Source organism: Puntigrus tetrazona, chromosome 22 (genome assembly GCF_018831695.1).
Source record: "Puntigrus tetrazona isolate hp1 chromosome 22, ASM1883169v1, whole genome shotgun sequence".
In the NCBI taxonomy this organism is placed as follows: Eukaryota; Metazoa; Chordata; class Actinopteri; order Cypriniformes; family Cyprinidae; genus Puntigrus; species Puntigrus tetrazona.
Window position 1 is genome coordinate 8995627 of NC_056720.1, and position 17921 is coordinate 9013547.

At 39.2% G+C, this 17921-nt stretch overlaps 2 protein-coding genes across 4 annotated transcripts in view; one reads left to right on the forward strand and one right to left on the reverse strand.

The window, feature by feature from the left end:
• The window catches only part of patj (PATJ crumbs cell polarity complex component), a 103463-nt gene extending 103061 nt beyond the window's left edge, over positions 1-402 (reverse strand). For all 3 annotated transcript variants that reach the window (XM_043223442.1, XM_043223443.1, XM_043223433.1), the window contains exon 1: positions 276-402. The gene's annotated coding sequence lies outside the window, so the exon portion shown is untranslated. The remainder of the gene's footprint in view (positions 1-275) is intronic.
• tm2d1 (TM2 domain containing 1) lies at positions 345-9279 on the forward strand. Its single transcript, XM_043223444.1, has 7 exons — positions 345-478; positions 931-1004; positions 1742-1850; positions 1939-2030; positions 4234-4307; positions 7183-7303; positions 8860-9279. Exons 1-6 carry the CDS (start codon positions 345-347, stop codon positions 7291-7293), a joined length of 594 nt encoding a protein of 197 aa, XP_043079379.1. The 3' UTR covers positions 7294-7303; positions 8860-9279.
• Positions 9280-17921: the final 8642 nt, after the last annotated feature.

The window sequence follows — 17921 nt, forward strand, 5'->3', positions numbered from 1 at the left end:
TTTTCCAAATATTAACAATAAACCATAACTTTGAGAAGAATAAAAATACAACTTCATACACAAACGTGCTCCTGCTTCCCAATACAAGCCCTATTATGTGACCCAAGCTAGCGAAGTTAGCCGGTTATAAAGTTGATTATAAGCACCAAACACTGCGAATAAGTTGAACCGACACTTGGTTTTGAGCGCAAACTTGCTATAACTGAACAATCGGGCTTTATTAAGTATATGCATAAAGTTAAAGGTGGTAAATAACAGAATTAGGAGAGACTTACATGCTATGTGCGCGGCGAATCCAGTGCACTGTTTCTTTAAGAGCTCTGGCAGTCACGTGACAGTTCAACATGGCGTCGCGCTGGAGGAGTTTGTTGCGCTTGCAGTCAACAACACAGCCGCTGATCATCTTTACCTTCTGCCTGACCATCCTCCGCAGCCTCGGGGACGATGTGGACAGCTGTGATAAACTGCAGCTGGGACAATATCCTTTTAAATTCGCCTAAATCTGTTGGGATCGCTTAAAGAGTATCCGCCTAGTTAGCATTGCCGCTGTCAACGATGCTTGTTTTTACTATAAATATACTAATTTAACTTACGAGTCAGTATTTTACATAATGATAGTGCAAATTATAGTTTTTCTGTTCTGGATTTGTGATTCAATTTTATGTAGTGATGCAGAAAGCTATACTTAATATGGCCTACACTGCATGTCATTAGATTAGGTTTAGACCTGTTTGAACATTTCAGATGTGCTTTTATTCTTAATAAATGTACAATTTATGTACGATTCATGTCTATTAATGTCAAACCGATTGTCCACTGATTGTGTTATGATGGCTAATGTCTGTCCTTAATCCATCACTTGAGAATCTGTATCAGTTAATGTTGCATTATGATATAAATACCACTTGATTTCTTCTTAACAGTGCTCAGGTATGTGTGTAAAGAACCTAAAATAGATGATGCAACTCAAGAACCAGAAAACTGCAAGGACCGCTTGGCTTGGGGTGGGTCATCTGTAATTTCATTATTTAAAATGTTGTGGAATACATATATTCATAGATATTAAAATTAAAGTACAACTATATAAATTAATATATAGTTAATTTTTGTATTAATAGTTTTATTTTATTATATAACGTTATACATTTCTATATATACATGTATGTAAAATAGTTATGTATAACCTATTATCTTTACACATTTTTAGAATGTAATACAATATTATCATTATTTATTAATTGTATAATATTAAATTTGTGTGCGTATATATGTATATGTGTGTGTGTAGTTGTATAATATAAATAACATTTATATAATGTAACATTTAAGTTTTATTTAGTATATTTAATATAACGATTTACAAAACATTGTGTAATAAATATAATAAATATGAAAACATTTATAATTTTTAATGTATACTTATATAAATATAATGTTATTATATGTATATAATATAGTAATATAATTATAAACTATAATTTATTTCAGACTAATGTAATAATTTTTAAATATGTATATATGACTAATTGTAATAATGTATTTTATATATGTATATATGTATGTGTGTGTGTGTGTGTGTGTGTGTACATGCATAATACATACATTCTTTTATTATTATACATTATTCTTTTATAAAATTTCTGTATATTTAATTTTTATTTGTTTATGTTTAAAAAAAAAAAGTCTATAATGCCAGAATATGGCTGACAGCAGCTACATGTCACTACATGTTTCATTGCAGTGGAATGTCTACCTGCTCCAAACATCAGCTGTCGTCTGTCAAATGGAACACAGTTCAAATTCAGCGGTGAAGAGGTCGGCTTTAACAAGAGCATCCCATGTCGAAATGTGTAAGTCAAACTTATTTGCTCTATAGATTATTCATATTTGTGAGTAATATATACATACCTTTGAATAACGTGTTTTGTTTGACATTAGGAGTGGTTACTCGTACAAAGTAGCCGTTGCTCTGTCACTCTTTCTGGGATGGATTGGGGCGGATCGGTTTTACTTGGGATATCCAGCCTTGGGTAAGATAGTACTACTCGACGTTTATTATTGGCCTTTTGGTCCATCCTTTATAGACACTGTAAGATTTAATGATAGGAAAGTGAAATCTGCAAATGTTGCAAACCAGATTCGAACTTGGCTAAATGTGTAGGCCGCTAGGCCGTGGATTCCACGTTGCATTTTTCCCTCTTTGGCTGTGTGCCGCATGCCTGAAATCCCCTCTTTCTGGCACCCATTTACCCATCAATAACTCATGAAAATATCTCATGCTTGTGCTGCGCTGAACCACAGGGGACCTTCAGAACAGAACAGGCAGAATCAGTGCTGGATATTCTGCTGCTGACATCATTTCTTGTTTCCTATCCAAGGACACACCTTTTCACCAGATGTTCTCAGAATAAGAATCACACAGACTGATGATTTTTGCACTTGTTGATTTGAAAAGGCAGATATAGACATTCAAGCACTAACATGAAAATTTCATCTAATTTCAACAATTATTATTAATATATTCTGATCCTTATTATCATAGAATTTCAGATTATTGGTCAGTCGATATGTGTTTTTTTGTAATGCCTGATGCTGATAACGATATCTAGAGAGCAGGGTTTCTTTAATAAGTTTGTAATTTTATTATTTATTTGATCTAATATTTATTTAGTTTAATTTTTTTTCAGCTTGTTTGAATTAAGCAAAATGAATAGCTATAAGAACAACACTGATCTTTTTTTTTTTTTTTTTTTTTTACTTTATTTTATTTATTTACACTATAATCATAGTGAATCATCCTAGGGAATAATGGCATTTTATAAAAACCTAAAATAAAAACTAAAACTAAGGTATGAATTAGAGGGGTTTTTTTAAGGGAAAATTAGTTTTCTCTAAAAAAGAGACTTGGCTTTAAAATCCCAAAAAAATCAACTTTGATTAAAGACCTGTTATTAAAGTGTTTTTCTGGCCTTTCTGTTAGTTCAAAGAACCCTAGACCTTCCCCTTTGACAACGATACTAACAATCCCCACCAGATCTACGCCTATTTTGAAAATAAACCCCTGAGAGAAATCCCGGCACACACTGACGTCATGAAACGGTTTCCTAGAGCTTTTAAGAAAAGGTACATGCTGTTCACACATGAGGCCAAGAGTATCAGTCCTTACAGAGCTGTAGATTATGTGCGAGAAACCCACCGATGACCCTTTTTTTTTTAGAGCACCTTGCTCTTTTTTTTTGGCACCAGCTGTTTTAACAAAACGAATCAGCGTGCGACAACTAATTAACTAAAACAGTTCTCTCCTTTACCATCGGATCTCATGTTGTTCGTCTATCCCATAGTGCAATTATTGTAATCGCATGCAGATGAGTTCAAGCCGTACATCTAAATCCCAAGGGTGGGATACAGCGGGAAGCTCCGTCTTTCTGCCTCTCTCCACGTTTTAAGGACTTCCTGATCAATTAAGCACCTGCTTTAGGACAAAAGGGCCTGGGCGTTTGAAGGTCCCCCTTGTTCCCGGCTTCTTTGTGAAAGGCAGGCTCACACCACGCTGGAGTCAGTTGTATAGACGTGTTCATTGAGAGCGTAATGGCCCAGCAGCTCTGAGGTCAGTCCAGACCAGGTGTGACTCAAAGGAAGGCCTGGACTTGTTGAGAAGACATTCTGCAGGTGGTTTTTTTGATATCCGTCCTGGAATCAACATGCCTAAACCCCTCAATGACCAATTATAAGAAATATTAGAGATGATTAGCAGCGATTATGTTTGAATCGCAGGATGGAAGGGGGTTTTTAATTGACTGCAGATCTCACGGGCTCCTGATGGTGTTTTCGAATGGACGCCCAAAGTAGGCCTGCTTAAATTGAAACCCAATTTATTTTATTTTTGGTTCATGAATATTAATTAAGTGGCACACCATCCTCATTTGCTAGAAGGCATTAAAGTAATTTTAAGATCGTTCACGCAGTTCTACGAATTTGGCTGACACTTATAATTTGACCTTTCAACCTTGGAGAGTGGTTAGAAAACTTCAACAGCAGACTGCACTACTGCAAGCATGAACAAAAATAACACACAACGAATAGCCTAGCCTTGCCCCCAGAATTGTTTTTCTTTGTGGTCATACAGAGAAGCCAAAGAGAAAGTGTTTTTGGACACAAACTGGTTATGATGGGAGGCTTTGTAGTACGGTACGTTCTCGGTTAACATGTGGATCGCCTTTTGTTTGTTTTTAGGGCTACTGAAATTCTGCACTGTGGGGTTCTGTGGAATTGGAAGCTTAGTGGATTTCATGCTGATATCTATGCAGGTAAGGCTTTTGACCCATGTATGCATTTTCCTCAGCTTTTTCCTTAAGCTTTGATCTGTTTAATTCTTCTGTGTATTTAAAATTGATCTTGGTTTCGTATTTTGTGTATTATTTTTTTATTTATTTATTTTTCTTAAGCTAAATATTGTAATATTTATTGCACAGTAATATATATATATATATATATATATATATATATATATATATATATATATATATATATATATATATATATATATATTAGAATTGTATAACTATGTTTTAATATTCAGAATTGCGATTATCTACTAATACTTAGATTTTGTAAATGAACGTATAAATGTAAAATGTCACATTGAGGGGGGTTGGTGGAGATAACACAGGAAGTGAGTTGGAAAGAGAGCGAGATGGGATTGGGAAAGGTCCATAAGGTGGGATTCGAACTTGGGACACCCAAAGCGCAACTGTGTGCAAGTCTCCCTCTTGAGTAACTGTTAGCTACACCTTTTGCATTAAACACAGAAAACTAACATTTCTTTTATTTTGAAGGTAATTCATCGATCCCAAATCTACTTAAATGCGTCATTGTTTGCACAAATCATTTGTCATTTAGCTAGTTGGCCGGTTTCGCAGCTGAAGTTTACAGTATGCTCGACAGAAGCGAGGGGCGGGGTCAGCAGAGCTCATTAGCATTTTTCACACCATCATTGAGTAATTTTAACCAAAGTATGTTACTATCACCATTGTGCTGTAATGATCAAGACCTTTGTTAAATATACTGTAAGTCACTTACTAAGTTACATTTAACATATTAGGGCAGTAACTAGGGGAGGCACTCTACCCACAATCCCCTAAATGAGCTGCAGACACAGAGACTCAGCATTGACTTGTACTTGAATGCTCGTGTTTGTATTCAGTGGCACCTGTGTCTGTCCTCCGGTGCCTCCAGCACTGTGAAAGGAGCTAATGAGAGCGTGGTTTGTTTTCGCCACCTCCTCCTCCTGTCCCGAGTCGCACGCTCCCACAGGACTCCCCTAACCCCTATTAAAGGCCCCCTACACCTGACAAGAGAAAAAAGCCACTCCATTTGTCATCTTGTTAGGCCTAACCTCACCCACTCCACTCTCATTAGGCCTCATGGGTCTGAATGAAGCTATACATGAGAGACGCTTGCTTACCGCTGCCACTTTCACACACCACAGATGACAGATATTTATGGAAAGCTCTTATATGTGTTGAAGGATGGCTCCAGGAATCATTATTACACATACTTTATAAATCTGCCGACTGCTGCGTCATATGTTGGAAATGTTTGCATCCCCCGCTGTTTGTGAAAACAATTTTTTTTTGAGATTTGCTCAGATGTGTCTGAGCTACTGAACACTTGGGGAACAATGAGTTGATGATGTCTTAAGACGTGTTTAAGCATGTTGAAAAAGATCAGGACAGGACAGCGTTACGATACCTTAGTTGTCGCCCGTCTCGAGAATCATGCATCATTATTAAGCTCTAGTATTTCAAATTTATTGAATACCATAAACCGTGTGTGCCTAAAATCCTCCATACCTGGCTCAATTATGCATAGCCGCCTACAGCACACTACCTAAAAACAATACCTGTCCATTCATTGACAATTTCACGCTCCTGCCAGTTTATCATCACTCCTTCAGTTGTTTTGTGTTCCTCCTCAGAAATACCCGCTCCTTCCTAGCCGCAGTGGATAAATAAAGCAAGCCTTTATTTTTTGAAATGGCCGTGGCGGCTTTGATTAACAGGGCCACTGCAGTGTTTATTGTTCTCTTAATGTCTTATTGAAGGCCCTGGGAGAGCAATGCTTTTAAGAAGTGCCTCTGGCAGCCAAAGCTGTCACGCGCTAACATTCTCAATTAGCTGTCGACTGTCGGGCCTCTTCGTTTTTTAAATTGTGACACTTTTGATAAAGAGTATCCCCTTCCCTCAGGACCCCATTTGCACACATCACTCCTCTCTAAAACCCCATATTTTATACACTAAACTACCTTCGCTAAGAGCCACGTCGTCCGGGAAATGCATCTTTGAGAACTAATGAATAAACACCTGGGACATGTTGCTGTTATTTATATTCATCGATATTCCCTCCCTCAAGTCACGCCACGTTTTGGCCTTTTGAAAGTAATGATGCAAGATTAACGGTTTTGCGAAACTATAGGTTTCAGAGTAGAGGCATCGAGCGGGTTTGATGGATCGAATGTTAATGGTATGAGAGAACATGCAACTCTAGTTGACCACCAAACCAATCTAGACAACTCTCGGCCGATACCATTGTGAGAGGAAATAGCTTGTATTGGGCCACTGCCAGACGAACGCTAATCTCGATATGGTAGAACACAGTGTCTGTGTTTGGTGGGCGCCTTTCTCCCTCTACCAGATGTGTGTTCTCATTATCATCCCGTCCCAAAGCGGAGCGCAGCAGAGCCGGCAGGGCCAGGTGTTGGGCACGTACGCCTGCAGGAAGCCATTACACCGTCTTTGTGCGTCAGTCCAAGCATGTTGCTTGGATAGTAGCTGATCTCAGAACTGGCACGGACCCCAGTTTAGGCTCTAGGCTCATCGCTGAAGCTCTGATCTGGGGACTGTCCTTTGGGACACTCCTCCTCACCAGGACTCCAAAAGCAACCTCAATTACAGCACTGCCTGGGGTTAAACTTAAATTGCCTCCAATTCGGCATTACTGTCTTATAATTCAATTGTACGAGCATGAGCCATCTGAGGAGGACGATAGACCCTACCAGCCCACCTGGTATTCATCATGGTGTAATGTGGAATCATGTAATTGTCTGGTGAAAGATTACATTGTTATGTAGGTCTCCCTACGCTGCTCTGACATTTGAGACTCATTCTGTTTGCTCTGGTGTAGATCGTGGGTCCATCAGATGGGTCGGATTACATTGTGGACTACTATGGGGCACGCCTCACCCGTCTTTCGATAACAAATGAGACCTACAGAAGAACGCAGCTCTCTCCATGAAAGACACTAGGTGAGCATCTCTTTGTCAAAGCGGTGAGAACTTAATACAAGGTTGGATGGGATAGTTGTGAACCCTGTCACACAAAACCAGCAGTGTCGAGAAAGCAGGAAAAGGGGCGTATTGGTAAGTGGCATATTTTAAAAGTCCTTTTAAAGATTACTCAATAATGTTACTCAGTCAAGGTCAGTAGTGATCTCGGGTGACCTCCTGGGGTATCAAAGCAAACTGGCAGACCAAGGACACCTTCAGCTGTGCTCTAAGCCCCCATCCACCGCCCCTCACTCTTATGTTCCCCAGAAGGGGCTCCCTGCTCTGGGGAGAGAGAGCGATTAAATGTCAGACGTGCCGAGAGGACGTTGGGAAAACACTGCGGGGTCGTGAGATTGCACTTATTATGGCTGGCACCAAGGCTGCATCTGTTGAATTTTGTCCTGGTACTCCACACACACACACACACACACACACACACACACACACTCTTGCAGACATCCCCCATATCCAAAAGAAAATAGTGGCCACATTCTAGACGATTCCTTATATCTGTGTCTGTCCCCTATCAGTTTCTCTTTCCTGCCAGTTAGGCTCTCTGGTTAACATTTACAGCCACTGTGGTAATGGCGGTGACAGGGGTGTTATGCGGAATGGGACCCATGTTGAGACCATTGCTTGCCCTCCCGTGTGTTCATTGTTCCAGCATAAACCTTTGAAGAGACGAGGTCTCCATCCCCAATTCACTACATCTCCTTGTCTGTTTGCCACTCTTTTCTTCTATCTCTTGCTTTCCCCCAAAAATCAAGCATGAAGCAAGTCTTGTCTTCAGTACAGAATTGTCAAAGAAAAAAAAGTTTACACTAGGTTCAGACCATTATCCTTGCTATTTCCTTGTAGCGTGATACAGATTACTTGGATTAACGTTAGATATAGTGCTATATCAAGACAATCAGTCCATATTTAGAAGCTATCAAGATAAAGTACCCCAGATACATATGATCTAAACCATACAATGCAAATTTAAATCTACACCTTTAGACAAGCAGCCTGAATATTAAAAAGTGCAAATATTGGTTCCTAACAGATCAATACCTTGTCATTGGGGCAGAACCATTAAAGTACCCTATCTACCCCTAAAAAGTGAATTACTATCATGAAACTTCATGGGTGAATAAGGTTCAAATATGTGATGTCCCTTTGAGGGTTCTGCCCCAACAGCAAGCTATTGTACCCCTGAAGTACAATATATTCATCATTTACTTTTTCTGACAATGCACAGAGCACAAAACCCTCTGATAAATGTCCTACAACTGACTTAATCCTCCTTCTGTTTTTTTATGTTTCATCCTTATAAATAGGTTTCTCATGTTTACATCAGCTCTGGAATGAATCCAGAAAGGCAAATGATGTTCTTTCTCATATAGGAAAAATGACACTGATCCATTTTCAGCATTGGAAACGTTCCCTGCCACATGTGTCTTCTCCAGTGTGGGAAGAGACTGATTTATCTTCTGCTTGTGTTATTCTGGACCTGCTCCCAAACAGAGCTAACTCTTTCCATTCTGCCGTTTCAGGTGGATCCCAATGAGATGACCCACCAAATGTACAGGATTGTGTTATGTAAATCCCATCTTTTCTTTGGACATGCCTTTGCCGTTTTCAAACACAAAGACACATGGACGTGCCAAACCATGCTCTGGGAAAGACTAGCCCATGTCTGGAGTTGCAAACATTGTTCATGTATGTGCTGAGCTAGCATTGGTCTCGCTGCTCCAAATTCTGCTAGGATCCACGTGTAGCTGTTTTTTTCCACTTATGTCCTCTATCACTCTTTATCCATCTCTCCATCAATCAATTTCCTCCTTTGAGTCATGCTGGTGGAATGTCAACCATATTTAGTTTCTTTTCATTCCTATCCTCTCTAGCTTCACATTGTTGGACATTGTGTGATGTTTTGATGTTATTTAAACACTGTAAATAAAGTTTTATTATCATTTTCTGTGCCGTCATTTTTTGTACTTTGCATTGTAGTCAGAAATATTTGACTAATCGGTTTCAATATTGGTGCTGACCAGTATTAGAGTAGATTTTTGTTGTTGACCTGAATTGGCCAATATTAGGAGTCCATCATATCTGTTATCGGTCAAAATTATCTCTAATTGTAAGATGTTGTATATTATTGGGTTCTTGCACAGTTGCGGTGTCTAGCAAAAGCGGTCCATTGTAATCCCCTCTGATCTTCAACCGGTCTGTGTCAGACCAATGTCAAGTGCTCCTTCAATTTTACTTGAGTGCGTCTGCTTGTCTGCCCTGCTTCAGTCCGTCACATCGCCATTAATACCGACTCCTGTAGAGGCTCTTCATCACACTGAAGTGATTGCGGAGCAGGCCCGACTACGCCAATGTGTGTGCGTTTACGTGCGTAAGAGCGTTCTTCCTTATGAACTGCAGTGTCCTTGCTGCAACACGTACGACTCTGCTTGGATATGTAAAAACAGATTTAGCACGTTCCCCAGCGTCTATGATGACGGGTGACCAGTGCTGCTTTGGGACTCTCCCCAAGCTCTCCAGAGCCTGCTTTAGGCATATCTATAAATCTCCATGAAACAATAGTTTGGACAGAGAGTATCCGCACAGTTTTAAGATGTTCAGTCGCTTTGAAAAGCAACCGCATGGTTCAGTTTGAAGCATCATTCATGGGAGTTAGGCCCTGAAGTTTGCTACTTAGGATTAGGGATTTGAAAACCCTTAATCGCAAGTATGAGCAATAATAACAATGCAGTTTGAATGGGTTTAGATTAAGTATATCATGTCATACAGTTGTCAGAGTTGTTAAATGTCTCCTTAAAAATGGAGTACAAGATAACTTTGATCTTTTAATATTAAAGAAAAAAGTGATTCATGTGCAAAATGTTTTCCTAACCCCCTCCGTCCCTTTTTTGTACCTCTTTTCTCCTCTTCTCTCAGACTCTTTTCTTGTTCCCCAGCAGTGCAGGGCTTATCAATAGACCAGCCGGATAAGAGACCAGAGATTTATAGTGCACTTCCCACAAGAGAGAGCAGCAGCTCTGGGACTGCACCCTCCCTCAATGTGGAGGAGGCCATTCCTCATCCGGCCTTGGTGTTTTATAGGTGCAACCTCCATCTCTCCCTCTCCCGCTCTCGGGCCCTTTGAGATGGAGAAAAATTAAGAGGAGGAAACAGCTCGGAGGAGGCGTGGGGTGCTCCCTTTCTTTTACCCGTCCAAAAACAACAAACTCCCAAAGGAGGGGTGAAATAATCCTGCATTGCAGACCACATTGATTCCTTATGCAGCTGCATCAGGTGGGGAAATGGGTCCAAAATCACTTATTCCTTCTCTCACTCACTATTTACAGTATGGCGCATGCTATGTAGTGAATTTTATGGAGAAATAAGAGAACGAAAACAAATGAGTGACTAGCTGCGTTTTCTTTACCCTTATAATTGAAATTGCGGATTGAAAATATGCCAAAATGTCAATTTTGGGAAACTTCCCATATATCACGAAACGGCTTTTACGCAGTCCATTTTGCAATGCTTGGAAAATCCGTTATTTACACTATTTATTTCGACTTGTGTTCACACTAGCTACACCGTGACTAAAGACGTACATCTACTTCAATTAAAAACAATGACTGGTGCGGTGGCTGCAATATATGTCAATTTACTGAAATCTGTTGCCAAGGATTTAGTGTTTAGTCTAGCGTCATTTCACAATAGCTTTTTATCAACATTTATAACAAATTTGTAATAATGTGGAATCTGGTGTAAATGTGCAGCAGAAAAAGTGCTTTATATAATTATCTTGGTAATGTATTATTTATTCAATTATGTATTGTAAAATTACAATAATAGTTTTGTTACATATGCAGCTTGTAGTTTTAGGGATAAGGTGAGGATTCAGTATCTTTCTCTGAGCTCATCTGTCTTTTTTCTCATTGGATTGTGCATAAAAGAGTGAACTCTCTTAAGAAAATTGAGCGCTTACAGCAATTAAATAATTTACAAATCAGACAACAAAATGGCTGGCACTCTACACATACAAGCAATCTACTAGCTAAATTGTTGATAGATGGTCATGTTAGAAAACAAAATGTACTTGAAAAGTCAAAGGTCTGTGGCTGAAATGTTTGCGTTCTCTCCACCTAGATGCACAGATACTCTCAAAACAAGATGACACTAAACAGCTCAAACAGGAAATGATGGGGCCTTTAAGGTTTTGTGAAAGTCTGAATCATAATTTGTTGGACCCAAAAAATATCTTAACATCAAATCCACACTTAAGTTTAAAATGACAACAGTGATTAAAATCAAATGACATTCAGACATTTTAAGAGTCGTTTAAGTGTCCAAATACTTTTTGGGGGCCACTAGCCGTAATGTTGTATGTGTTTGACATGATAGGATGTGGACAGGTCCACAGCTGCGAAATCCCAAAGTGAGTGCAGCATCTCTGCTCCCTTCCCAGAATTCAACAGTCTTGAAATGTGATCACCGAGAAACCCCTGCCCTGCAATCACCACTTCTCTCTCTGTCTCTCTCACTCTCGTCTCTAAACGTGTGGTGCATTGAAGTGCAGATGCAATCATGAATGGAGCGCTCATACACTTGTGATATTGACAAGCATTTCTGCTTGACACTGTGCCAAGAAAGCTGTCCTTGTCACTCTTCACAGCCTGTAAAGAAAATGATGAACAAATTCCTTCTGTAACGGAGCTCTGTTATACGATTTCTGGCCTCCTGGATAAACACTTTCTGATCAAAGCTTTGCATGTGTTAATAAGAGGTCTGTTTCTGCAGTTTTTAATTGCAACTTTAAATGTCACATGTATAATCAATTCTGGTAATCTGTTTTTTTTTTTTTTTTTCTATTTGATTATAAATTGAACTCCTCCTTGACTATTTTCCTCAAAATTGAGTTATTTTATATAATAGCTGCTTTAACAAATACTCTATATTTCAGAAATTCACAATTATTTCTCTTATCTGTGACTTAATTTCTCCAACCAGTAACTCTTTCCTTTTCAGTAGTGACGTTATCATCTTAATTACAATTATATGCATCTTAGCTGTGACATTATTGTTCATAATTGTGAATTTATATTTCACAGTCTTCACTTCTTAATTTAATTTTAATTTAATTGTTTTTTTCTCACAAATATGACCTTTTCCCCCTCATAACTGTGACTCCATATGTTATTTGACTTTATATCTCACAATTTCTGACTTAATTTCTTATTTTAAATGTTATCTCAAAATTAAATGTATTTTTTGCTCTAAACGGGGCAACGGGAATCCAAGAAGAAAATGAAAAACATCAGGTTAAATTTCTCATGAGAGCGCAAGCAATCAGTTAAAATTACTTTCTTCCTCAACGGTGTCAAATTGCGCTCATAACCTCTTGCGTTACAGAGACATCTGCCTCATTTGGATGGATTGATGGTGTCAAAACAGTCTTAGTTTTTGATTATTGTGCAAAAACAAGTGCAGGTCACACGCACAAACAGGTTAAGAAGACTGTGTGTGTGAGTGTGTGACCTTCAGTCCAAACGTGGTCTTGTAAGCTAATCTGCTTGGTTCCTCGCTGTGTGTGTGTGTGTTAGCCTGCTAGAAACGAATCGAGTACCGTGTCGTGGCTCTCGACGCAGTCTATGACTCAGCAGAAACGCAGTCAGTCATCGTCTCCCGTCACCCGCGCAGCCCCACTGCAACGAAGCTGTGGACGCAGCACGTCGGCGGAGAAGATTCATGGCTCTGGCGTACTTCACCGTCTCACCTCGGAGTCAAACACCCCGGCGGCGTGGGCAGAGCTCATCCTCGCTGATGGAGACGCCACGGCAGCATAGAGAAATCTTTGTTTCGCCAGCTGTCCCTGATTTTACAAACATTTTACACTCCTCCCCCCACCTTTCCCCCCGTTTCTTCTAAAGTACATCCTGTTTTTTTGGCCAGGTTCTTGGCTGGGAGAACCCGCGCAAACTCAGGTCCGGCGCTCGCTATAGCTATTCAGGGTCACGCGTCATGTGTGTTTAATCAAAATTCAATTACTGTGCCGCACCACGCTCCAAAACCCCACAGCCCAGGTTATGAAGTATGATGAAACAGGCCCCGGCCCTAATTGGTTCAGTATGGAGCCAATATCTCCCTAGCATGTTATGATAAATAGCTTCCTGTGCTGGAGGTATGCAAGTCCAGCGTCCCCTCCTCACCTTCTCCTGGTCTCCTTCTTTCTTTTTAACTCTCGATTTCTATCTTTCCACACGTTTCTTACATGACTCTGATCAGTCCGGTGGGATGCAGGTCAAGGTCGTGGTGTTTTTTAGAGCTAGGCCTGTTGGGAGCCCTGCAGTGCTGCTGTCAGAACTCATTGCAGTTCGGTTAACATTTCGATTGATTTTAAGCCACGATCTGTATTATTAGCATTATATGTTTACAAAAAGTACTTGTAACAAAAGTAGCACCATGTTTGCGGAAAAATCGAAAGAAAAGTGCGGTAAGTTGTACTGTTATGCTACATGTCATGCTATAACTAGTAGTAAAGCAGAAGAGAGTATAAGTTTACGTGCATGAATATAGTGTGTGCACACCAAAAGCGCAAAAACTTGAGGCGAATATTACCAATATACTAATATAACTAAATATAAAATCAGAATTGTGTGTTTCTCAGAGCTATATCCTGTAATTCATAAGTTATACATTGCAATTGTGAAGAAGTCAAAATTGCGAGTTTATTTTACATTTATTTTTTTTATCAGTGTCGGAAATAGGCTTCCATAATTTTTTGCATTACTTGCATGATAAATATGTCTTCATACACATCAGAAACAAAATTTCCTTCTGCCATTTTTCCTGTCATCAACCATATTGGAGATAACTACTACCTGTCCCTTTTGAAAAAAACTACTTATGCTGGATATGTTTTGAAGCTGAAATGCTGGTTTATGATGTTGGCCTTTGCCAGTGTAGGACCAGCACCTGACCATCTTAATCCAGCTCAAACCAGTATCCAAGCTTCAAAAACTAACCAGCATATGCTGTTTTTTTCAACAGGGGTGGAAGCCCAAATACACAGGAAAGCCAACTGACAACATGTTAGGGTTCCACACTCATTTCACCTTCTCCAGGAACTCAAACCGGCTGTGTTAATAAGCTCTTCGCTGATTAGACTGCACAACAATTTGTCATGTGGATTTGCGATGACATTATAATTTAGTATATTGATATGCTGTGTTTGCACGCTATATTGCCCTTTCGTGGCAATAACATGGCCCCATTCTTGTCAGTTGTGTCGCCTGGCGTGAATTCATGTTGAATTCATGTCTATTCACGTCTTTGCATTGATGTTGTATGCATTCATGGAAATAATTCAATTCTGATGTGCACTCAGCAAGGCATTAAAGAGAGTCAAAACAACATTCATTGTTTGAATTTTGTCCTGAAACTGACAGAATTCTGACAGAAAGTTTTTTCAGAGTTTATGTCCAAATCAAAACCAAAAGGCGTCAAAAAAACTAAAAAGCTTCAAAATAATACATTTACCTCAGAAAAGCTGTGTGTGTGTGTGTGTGTGTGTGTGTGTGGCCCAGCTTTTCTGAGGTAAATGTGTTACATCTTTCTGTGGTTTGGCCTACAAGCCTAGGTTTATAAATTAAAGTATGATGGGATTACCATAGTACCACCACAGTATTTTTAAGGCTTAGCTGCCTCTAACATTTATTTCAAACTAAACAGTGATGCAAATGCAATCTGATATTCAGAGTAATCCACTTACCCAAGATGAATAACCCGAGACCTCATCCAGACTACATTGGTCATCCTTAAACGTCGATATGAAATCAAAAATGACCCTATTTATTTTGTTAATTCAGTTCCTGGACTTACTGTGTATGATTCATCAGTGCACGTTATTCCAAAGAGAGAAATGTTTGTCTTTATGATCTTTTATCAAAGTGTAATCAGTGTCATGTGACTAATGGCTGTAGCTGATTGGCTGATGGCACAACGGTCGCAAATACAAGGCTTGTCTTTTTTTTGCACTTTTAAATATACTCTTCGTGTCACAATACGAAAGTAAAATGGTTTCACGTTGACTTTAAAACCTTTGAAACAACTAAAAGTTGATATTTAATTACTCAAACACACTCATGTTTTCATCCTGAGCATGTTCGCTAGTGAAAGGGACGCCCACCGGCTCTGATCTTGGCAGAGGAAGGCCTTCATTCACACGCGCACACCTCCACCATCCCACCCCCAGCATGCCTGCCCAGGTTACACAAGCCCATGAAATTACAGTTGTGTCGCTTGGAACCGAAAGTGTCAAGAGGAATTAATGATAAGGTGACAGGCTTCACGAAATGGTGATTGAGAAATAAATAAATATCTAGGCCAGACCTTTCCAGCCCCCCTCCTCTAATCCTTTATTTTAATTTTCACGTTTGGCGCTGGCGTGTCACCCGATAAGCCCGTCCAATATTCTCACGCTGGCTCAGCCGTGAGTTTCTCAGCTGATGCTCTGCTTCCCTGCCAGGGAGGACGGGCACCGCCTGGCATTCAGAGAGCTTGTGTGTTCCAGAAGGGCTGTGTGTGTGTGTGTGTGTGTGTGTGTGTGTGTGTGTGTGTGTGTGTGTGGTGTGGGTCAGGTTTGGCCCGCGTTAGCCAAAGGAGAGGAAAACCTGAAATAACCTACATTGTGCGGGGCTCACAGCAAAATGGGTTAATGAATTTATGAAATCATTATTTTCTTTTCGAAGGATGGCTGTTTTGTAGGTTTTGCATTTTAATTACTTTTTTGTTTGTGTCAATTCCTGCAGCCTGACAAATATGTAAATACGTAATTATAATATTAATAATATCTTTTAAAAATTGTAACCATAAAAAGTAATATTTGACTTTTAAATATTGTATTTAAAAAGTAATTATAAGTGTAATATTTGTAAAAAAACGTTAATATTTGTCATAATTTTTTTTCCAAAATTAACATTTCTATTTTCAAAACACACAGTTTGAAAATATTTACATGCATTTTCATGTTTATATTTATATTCATATAATGTATATTATAAATAAATATATTTAAAAATTCTGAAATGTATACATGCATGTGTATTTATACATACATAATAAATATACACAGTGCACATATATTATGTGTACAAAAACTTTTTTTTAAATGTGATTAATCGTGATTAATCGTTTTACAGCACAGCGATCTCATAAAAGCGCCTCAGAAAACAACCTCACGTCATGCAGTCATGTAAACGTGCAAACGCGGCATATTTTCTTTAGAAAATGTAAATATCTATTAATTTATTGACTAATTTATGGATTTCAGTGCAGCTCACGTCTGTCACGGCTGTGATATGTCATGTGAACCGCCCGTATCTTTGCTGTACACTCTCAGAATAATGTCTGCGAGCATAATCAGCCGTACAAGCAGAACCGCGATGGCTCGACGCGAGGCCTGCGTACACGCACACAGAGAAAGCCCGCATGTAAGACCCCAAGTCAAGTCGACGAGGAAAGAGTCTTATCTGGGTGTTGGATGTAATCCGCTCCGTGTCTGCCAATCCACTTAAAACAGGGCAGTCTGCGTGAAATGAACAGCACCTGTTCGGCAACACCTTTTCCTGCGAGTTTACACGCCGGTTTGGGGTTCGGGAGTTTGTACACGTGTGGTTTGTGGCGCTCTAATCTCTCTCAGATATCCGTCCTCGTAGATGCAGCTCACACTGAGAGCCGTGAGTCACTATCCCGGATCATTGCAAACGCTAATGGCTTGCGTTTTAAAGCATTTGGCAACCGCCTGATGAAATGCAATGAAGAGGCAAGAAACAATGAGTAAGGCTGAAAAGATGTGAATGGCTCCTGTTAATAAGATAAATGCTGAAACGAGTCCCGGGGATCACAGTAGGCTCATCGCGAGGATCGCTTGGCCGGTGAAGAGGCGTTAAACGCAGGTTCGTGCGGCTCCAACACAGCTATCAGGAAACAGTTGGAGGCCACTCATAAACCAGTTCAGGCTCGGAAGGAGATATTGAGTTCTTTCATTTGCTGATGAGAAAAACAGAGTGTTTTCTACTAGTCTGCTATGAAGAAAATCAGGGCTCTTTTCTGTGTAAAACTCTCGGCCGTGATGCCCTAGGGTTGCTATGCGGTTGCTAGGGTGGTTCGCTGGCCCGAAAGAGCCAACAAATGTGTCTCTGTGATGTTCTGGCCTCTATGTGTGGCTCAGTTGCTTCTTTCTCTTTCTCTGTAAATCTAGGGGAATGACAATGCTTAGAAAAGAAAAACACTAATAAATAAGTCACATGATTTAAAGAATCATTCATGTTTATGCATTTATCTATTGATTTATTCATTAAATATCTTATAAATATTGCATATTAGATTAGAAGATTAGAAGTTTCAATTATATATTATATAAGGAAACTGTGTCTTTATACATTCAATTACATATTACAATGTTTTATGTGTTCTATATATATATATTGATATATATATATATATATATATATATATATATATATATATATATATATATATATATATATATATATATATATATAATTTTATTTTTATTCATTTATTATTTTTTATTTTCTTGCAAGTAATTTGT

Coding starts and splice junctions, on each gene's coding strand:
- tm2d1 (XM_043223444.1), top strand. CDS start 345: ATGGCGTCGCGCTGGAGGAGTTTGTTGCGCTTGCAGTCAACAACACAG. Junction 479..930: donor GATAAACTGCAGCTGGGACA/ATATCCTTTTAA, acceptor AACAGTGCTCAG/GTATGTGTGTAAAGAACCTA. Junction 2,031..4,233: donor CTTGGGATATCCAGCCTTGG/GTAAGATAGTAC, acceptor GTTTGTTTTTAG/GGCTACTGAAATTCTGCACT.